The sequence below is a fragment of the Gekko japonicus genome, unplaced genomic scaffold, assembly GCF_001447785.1.
Source record: "Gekko japonicus isolate JY-2015 unplaced genomic scaffold, Gekko_japonicus_V1.1 scaffold17, whole genome shotgun sequence".
Lineage (NCBI taxonomy): Eukaryota > Metazoa > Chordata > Lepidosauria > Squamata > Gekkonidae > Gekko > Gekko japonicus.
Window position 1 is genome coordinate 2028838 of NW_015163604.1, and position 8345 is coordinate 2037182.

The window sequence follows — 8345 nt, forward strand, 5'->3', positions numbered from 1 at the left end:
TTGTACGGGTCAAGGGCCCCCGTTCGTACGAGGTCTCCAGCGAGGATGGCCAGATCCTCCACCGGCACATAGATCAGCTGCGCCGTCGCACGCTACAGCTGGACCCTGAGGATCCGGACGAGGACCCAGAGCCTGCCACATCGGCCCCACTACCGGAACCGGATCCACAGCCGCCTCTCCGTGAGGAACCCGAGGCACCTCACACCGTGGTGCCAGCCTGTCCTGCCTCCTCGGCGCCCTCGTCGGTCCCAGGCCCCTCGGCTCCCAGGGCCCCCGAGACCGAACCCATCGCTACCCCGGGGCCCCGACGCTCGACGCGGCCCAAGAAGCCACCCGCCTACTTGAAGGACTTCGTCTGTGGGTGCCTTCTGAACCAAGGGGGGAGGGGTGTAATGTATTCAGCCTGACATGCCCGGACTTGCCCGGGCTGGCCAGGCACAACTCTTCAATAGCTTCATGTCCAAAGACAATGGGTCCGTAGGATCCTAGCCGGCCCAATTAAAGGGCCAGCTTCTCAGCCGGGAGACCAATGGTCGCCCGGTTACTGTAAATAGCCTATCGGGAGTAGGGGGTGTGTTTAGGTGTACTTGGTGGCGGGTTTTCTGAACATATATAACCAGCCTGCGAGCTGGTCCCTTCGTCTTTGTCCTGAACTAAATAAAGGTATGCTTAGCTGAAATCACTCTCCGTCTGCATACTTTTCAGCTTGCTTATCTGAATACTGCTCCATCTCTATCCCAGATACTGAAGGTGAGCTACAATATACTTCAAAATGTATTTAATTCTCTCAAATCAAGCTGGCCCCACAGATCCCACAGTTAACTAGAGGCTCTCTGAGCGTATCATGAACTCAACAGAAACTCCAGTCATGGTATTTAGACTCCTGAAAATGAATTAATACTTTTGTGCCATTTCTCTTTTGTGGTAACTGGTAAGATATTTATCATAACTGTTAGTAAAGTTAATGCATGATATGAGCACACTTCTGGGAAAGTTTATCTGTCTTCCCTGGTTTTACAAAAGGATCTGAAAAAAGGGTGCTTTGCACAAACTGCTGCTTTTATTCTTGTGAACCTTTTGAAATAGCCTATTGCCTACTTAGAGCCAGTTTGGTGTAGTGGTTATGTGCGCAGACTCTAATCTGGGAGAACCGGGTTTGATTCCCCACTCCTCCACTGGCAGTTGCTGGATGACCTTGGGCAACCCATATTTCTGACAAGAGCTGTCCTTGAAAAAGCAGATCTCTCAGAGCCCTCTCAGCCCCACCTACCTCACAGAGTGTCTGTTGTGGGGAGAAGGAAAAGGAGTTTGTAAGCTGCTCTGAGATTCCAAGTGAAGGGCGGGATATAAGTTCAATCTCCTCCTACTACTACTGGCTCACCGCACGCTCTTGCCCTCAAAATCTTGGGGTCAGTGTGGAGATAAATTATATGGGTGGTGTGTTGTTGTTATTACTTAGATTTTTCAATCGCCCACTCCCATAAGTGGGCTCTGGGCAATTTACAGCCTTAAAACAAATAACATACAATCAATATAATAACATTATTACAGTACACTAATAAAACAACCAGTTCAGATGGCGATCACACCTTTTTGCCGGCTGCAGTGCTCTCTGTGCAACAGGGCAGAGCAGGAGACGTGGGTTCATAGGTAGAAGTTTTTGAGTTTTTAAAACATCACGCTTGCAATTGCTTGCTGAATGACGGAATTTCTAACAGCCTCCATAGAACTCGCCTTGGCCTGGATGCCCCAGGCCAGCCCAATTTTGTAAGCTACGCAGGGTCAGCCCCGCTTAGAACTTGGATGGGAAGAATTCAAGGAAGTCCAGTGGTGTGATGCAGAGGTTGACGTTGTCAACCCAACTCTATTAGTCTCTTGTCTTGAAAACACTGTGAGGGGTCATCGTAAGCCCCCTGCAGCTTGATGGTACTTGCCACTACCACCATATAACCCTACCATGAAAATTGGCTCCCGTTATCTCTCATCATGTACAGTCAAACATTGCACATAACACTTATCATAAACATAGCAGACTTCATCCTTTTAAACAGGGATTCAGAACTTCAGCACTAACCTTGCTGAGGGAAGCTTTGATTTTCTTAAGGCACAATGACAGAAGCTCTCTTGATTCCAAGGCGCATGGCACCCAAGTTCCTGGAGGCTGAAGATACCTGAAATAAGGAAACAAATAACATTTGAAGCTGCCATCAAAATACATTACTATGGTCCTCTTACTGAGGAACCAACAATCACTGGATGCCCATATCTACATCTTGGTACTTTCAAGTCAACATCACATCAAAGGCTGGAAGTCATTAATAATGAAAAAGACTGACAATGTATATGTGTACAGCTACAGACAAACTTCTGCATAACAGCTACCCCCATAAAATAAACCAGCTCTTAAGGAATACCTCAAACTCAGTTAATACTGATAAAACTCCTGAATTCTGAAGACACATTCATAGTTTATACTTATTATTTTTCTGCTAACAGAAGGAATTTTCATCAGTAAAATGGAACTTTCCTGCCTCTCAGTGTGCAATGGGGGAGGAGCTTGGCCTCCAATCAATCAGGTCCTTGCAGATCTCAAGGAAACAAATGGGATGTGAACAATTCCCCCCCTTCAATATTAGTGCTTCATATAAAAACGCTAAAAAGAGAGAGGTCCTCTTAAGGTGTTGAAAAAAATTGGTACCTTTCACACTGTTTGCAGAAGTGAACAATGACCTGCTTAGGGATCCCTTCCGTGATGTCCACCTGGGTCCGTAAACATGCCACGCACATGTTAGCTGGGTTTGGTGGGATTGCAATACCACACTGGCAGCACAGGCTGGAATACAGAAAACAAAGCTGCCATTAAAACAAATCACATTTCCCCTTCAACTAATAAAACAATATTGGGAAAACAAAGGTTATTTCCTGCCACAAAATAAATTAAGAACACTGCATGTTGGTTTAGCTTCAGACAAACTTAATGAACATGGATTTCTATTGTTCCAAATAAATAATACCAGAGTTGTTATAGTTCTCTGGATACAGTGGCAGCGTTAAACCAAAACAGACCAAAGTGTCAATGAGCCATCACAGTTGATGATCCTCAGCACTTTAACAGCTCTGAAGTTAAACTGCCTGAGATGGGGACTTGCTAGGGAAGGGGTGTGTGTAGTATTGCATTATTGTAATTTAGGAGGAAGGTTTACTGAATGGATATCTATAATGTATAAGAACCCCAGAGCCAGAGTAAGTGTAAACAGGGTTTTGTTGGAAAAATTGGGACTTCACCGAGGAACAAGGCAAGGATGTCCTTTATCATTCGCAATCATGATAGGCACTTGCTATTGTACTTAGAAGTGAAACAGAAGTTTGTGGGGTCCAGATGTGGCAAGGCAATTTCAAACTCTTGTTATTTGTGGATGATCTAGCCATGTCTATTACAAAGCCTTTTAAGTCTTTGCGTTAAGGATTTTGCATCCTTTTGGGAGGATCTCAGGATATACAGTTAATTTAAAGAAATCAAGCTGGATGGGTATTAGCATGGATGTAACTCAGAAGAACAAACCTGCTCATTTAATAGACATCCTATTAGATATCTGTGGATTTGGGTTCAGGGAAATTTGAACGAAGTTGTGGATGTTAATCTTAGGAAACGTCTCTCAGAATTAGAAATTCATTCAAACAAATGGAGATTACTCCCAATATCTTGGTTGGGGAGGATTGCTACTGTCAAAATGTTTGTGTTACCAAGATTATTGTTTTTATTTATGAATATTCCCATAACAATCAAGCCAGGAATATTAAAAAGTTGTCAAAAGTGGATCCTTCAGTCTATTTGGCAAAACAACCCCCCCCCCCCCACGTTTCTCCCAGAGACTTTTTTCGTATTAGAAACCTTTATGTGGTGGACTAGATGAGCCTAATATATATTTTTATTATCAAACTGTTAGATTAAGCTCATTATTATGATGGTTTATGCCAGATAAGAATTTGAGTGCTGTTGAAAAAGTAATCAACAGGAGCTTGCCAAATATTTTTGATTTTTTGCCAAGAAAAAGAAATATGAGTTCAAGAGTATTAACGTCATCATCAGTCACCACTGACATTTGTTTTTTATAATGAGGTGCGAGATGTGAGCTCTTTAGGAGATATTCAACTATGGAAGAAAGCTAATCTGTTTACAATTGAAAGTCTATTAGGTAATGAGGGGATTCTGTCTTATGATCAAATTGTTGCTAAAATGAAGGGAGAAAGACTGCAATTATTTCAGTTCTTCCTGATTAGGCATATTATTTCATCATAAATTCAAAAGCACAGGAAATGCTGGCAGAAAACAACTTTTGAAAAAACGACTAATAGGTCTGTACCCGGGAAAGCACATGATTTGTATACATTCATTTTTAATCAAGCGGTAGTGTTCGATAAACACCCAAGGAAATGGGAACAATGGCTGGGAGGAGATAACAACTAGTGAGTAGGCATGGATCTGGGAGAGAATACCATAGAAACTGATCTCCAGTGACTGTAAAGACAACTTTTATAAAATCCTGTATGATTGGTATCTAACCCCATGTAAATTGGCTTGAATTTACAATATATCCATAGATATTTGCCAGAGATGAAGAAGAAAAAGAGAAGAGATTGGATTTATACCCTACCCTTCACTACCCAAAGGAGTCTCAGAGCGGCTTACAAACTGCTTTCCCTCCCCCTCCCCACAACAGACACCCTGTGAGGTAGGTGGGGCTGAGAGAACTCTGACAGAAACTGCTCTTTTTCAAGAACAGCTCTTATCAGAGCTACGGCTTACCCAAGGTCATCCAGCAGCTGCATGTGGAGGAATGGGAAATCAAACCCAGTTCTCCCAGATTAGAGTCCATGCACTTAACCACTACACCAAACTGGCTCCAGAGGTAGACCAATTCCACATCTTTTGGGAATATACCGGAATACAAAGGTTTTGTTTCTAACTCATGAGATTATTGGCTATGAAAACCCTTTTGACCCTAAAGTTATTCTGTTATGCTATTTTAAAGAAGTGATAGAAGATACCTTTTTGGAATTGGTGACCAATCACATTATTACCGCTAGAATGTGTATTGCCAGCTACTGGAAGTGTGTGGAGATCCCTACAATACTTGAACGGCTTTACAGAATTTGGAAGATGGCTTATTTTACTAAATTAACATATTATAAAAGTATCTTGGGTGGTTAGAATTTGTATGAGGACAAATTCTTGAAGTACTGGACATTTTTCATTATGTTTTGGAATAATAAACGTGAGTACGGTGTATGCCCATATACAGAGTTCGAAAATATTTTATGTATTATATAGCTATATGGATGTGCATAGGCGCCCTTCATAGAAGGGGGGGCTATCATGGTGCATGCGCAGAACCACCAGGGCGAATCAATCCAACCCCTCCAACAAAAGACTTCCCTTTAAATGTTTGACCCGAAAATGGCCTCTGTGAGATCCCGAACTCATCTAAATGCTAAAACAAGTGACCGTATAAATGTCGGTTTTCTAAACGTGGTGGCGGAGCTCCGCCTATGCGCACACCGCCAATGCATTAAAAAAATGGTGGACGAAAAGCGGAAGCCTCAGGCAGCTTTCGAGCGGGGAGGGGGTTTAAACCGGAAGTGGCTCAACACCACAGGAGCGATCAGACGTCAGGAAATGCGGCTAGAACTGGAGAATCAGGAAAACACCACTTGGGGACCTGGTAACAAAATACTCCGTTTTAAAGGGGGGTTGAGCGGGAGAGTGACAGCTGGGGACAGTGCGCAGATGTTGGGTGTGTGAACGTGGATATAAAACCCGTTACTGAAGCGTGCTGAAAGCGGACTAAATGGCCTGTCTGACCGCGCCCAAAGCCTTTCCTTTCCAGCTACTCTACAGCAACCGGTTCACAGTGATGCTACCTATGAATACAGAAGCTCCATTCAGCTGTCATGGCTTATAGCCGCTGAAAGACCTATCGTCCCATGGGTTTGTCCATATGAACTCTCAGAGCGCTCAATAAAAATGCTCAGAGGTGGCAGGCAGGGTGTACCAGATGGGAGAGAGTTTGGATCTCGCAGATAGTGACACTCACATGTTTCCCTGGCTGAAGGTTGCAGGCTCTTTCATGTATTCCATCTCCTCCCTTATTTGTGGCTCCTGAGACACAGCTGCACGTGCAGAGACCTAGACAAGCAAAGATTATACATTAGAGTACAACTGAAACCATGAGATGAAGACTGCATTTTAACGGAAGTGCTGGAAAATAGGTGTACACACATACACACAGAGTTGCCTCACACTGAGTCAGATCACTGGTCTTTCAAGGACTGTTTTGTCTGCTATGACTGGCAGTGGCTTTCCAGGGTCCCAGGCAGAGGTCTTTTATATCACCTACTGCCTGATCTCTTTTACTGGTAATGCCAGGAACTGAACATGCAAATCAGACACTCTACCATCGAGCCATGGTCCTTTCCCACGTGGAAAGGTCTACACTGTAGTGGGGGAGGGAACCAGTATGGCAGCAGAATTCAATTAAAACAATGAAGAATTAAGGCTCAGTAGGAGAAACTAATCATTATATAAAGTGAATTTACTTACATACTAACATCCCTTTGCAGAAGCAGAAATGGAGATTGCTGCTAGGGAGTAAAGGTATGCAATGGCATACTGGGGTTACAGGAGATAAACAACACGGAAATAGCTGACTGGGGCTACAGAGTTCAGGATTCACTAAAGGACGCAGTCAAAGAAGTCATTACTGAGGACTCACACTGTAGGGACCAGGAAAACTGAGGAAAGAACTCATATACTGCAACAGCAAAAGGCTAAGTGCACTCATTAGTGTAAAAGAAAATGAGGATTAGGTATACTCTGGAGCATCAAGGCAGAAGTAGGCACAACAGTGCTACTAAAAGTTTGGTGTCAGTCAGGTACTAGATAGCGCAGATGAGAAGGCCAAGCCTATACAATTTATTTTACAAGAAAGTTATTTTTATGTCATGTCAGTGATTCAACTGGGAATGGACAGCAAAAAGATGCATATTTAATACACTGCATTATATACTGGCATACCAGAGTAGGAACTGATGTCAGGAGAGGAGCAAAGGCCCCATGTAGTCTTGACAGGACAGAAAAGAAGGATCTATAAATCTGAGGAGGAAAGAGATCACCTACTGAGCTCTCAAAGATGCTTCACAAGGGGGAGAACTCCACCCATGGAGCATTTCAAGGTAAGGATTAACAAACAACCTGCATGCAGGTGAGAAGAACACACACAAGTAAATTTCAGAAGCATACAGACCACAGGGCACAGACGGGCGATTGTCCTGTGCAATGCCCCACATTTATTTATTTTGCAGCATATATAAAAAATTCACCTCTCTCAAAACGCCTAATTGCATCTACAATTTCTTATTTCATGAAATTCAAATTGGCGATTGGGTTCCCTGGCATTTCAGCAGGGCCGGAATCCGACTACCGCGTCAGCAAGGGATACAAAATCATCCCCCCTTCAAAACCGATTACTGCAGCAACGCGCAGACTGCACGTTCAGTTTCTGAATAGTGCTTTCCTGGGAACTATCTTGGTAATTTCTGAAGCGCCCCCATTAAAAGCCACGTCTGTGGACCGAAGCTCGCGGCTTTCTAGAGGCATTCTCCACCTCCTCCAAGGCAGGCGTATTAGATCCACACGTTCCATGTCCGACACGTGAAAATATGCTTCAAGGGGCTGGTCCTCAGACGGTGAAGGGGGTGAGGAAGAGGAGGCGTGGCCAGTGGTCCAATCACCTCGAGACGTGGCAGTTGGGCCAGACAGAGGAGCCCCGGCGCGAGCCCCTTGAACGACCCCATCGCGCGCGCATTCCAAGCTCACCTATTGGTCGCCTCGGTTCCCTCGCGCGTCCTCTCCTTTCGCCCCCTGACTTCTCAGAGCAAGTCGACTCCGCGTGGCTGAACCTCACCTCCTCACCACGAAGCAGCAAGACACAACTCTCGCGAGACTCCCGCCTCACGTTCCTTCGCTAAAGATCGCGAGGGAATGAAGAAGAATCAATGCATAGAGATGGGAAAGTCGAGTGTTCCACGCAGCGATCGCTTTCGGTTTTCATTTGGAGGCCGTCTTCTGCGGGGTAAAAGCACCCTGCACACTTCTCTATAGAAGTGTATATATATCAAACTCTCCCCTTCCCCACCCTCTTTTTTTCCTTTGGGGAATGTGTGGAAGCTTCTCAGTCTTCAAATCTTAAAGGTGCTCTGATTTATTTTTAATTTGCGTCTCTTGCCCCTCAGAGTCAATTGGGAACCGGAACCATCGGGTTAGGGCTTGTCACGAGGGAGGGTGT

The 8345-nt window shown here is 44.5% G+C and overlaps 1 protein-coding gene across 1 annotated transcript in view; it reads right to left on the minus strand.

Annotated features, from left to right (window-relative positions):
• NMD3 (NMD3 ribosome export adaptor) overlaps positions 1 to 7980 on the minus strand; it is a 33823-nt gene extending 25843 nt beyond the window's left edge. The window contains exons 1-4 of the mRNA XM_015407244.1: positions 7877 to 7980; positions 6096 to 6187; positions 2699 to 2833; positions 2075 to 2171 (exon numbers count right to left, since the gene is read on the minus strand). Coding sequence (XP_015262730.1) covers positions 2075 to 2171; positions 2699 to 2833; positions 6096 to 6139 — 276 coding nt within the window. The 5' untranslated portion in view covers positions 6140 to 6187; positions 7877 to 7980. The remainder of the gene's footprint in view (positions 1 to 2074; positions 2172 to 2698; positions 2834 to 6095; positions 6188 to 7876) is intronic.
• Between the last annotated feature and the right edge of the window lie 365 nt (positions 7981 to 8345).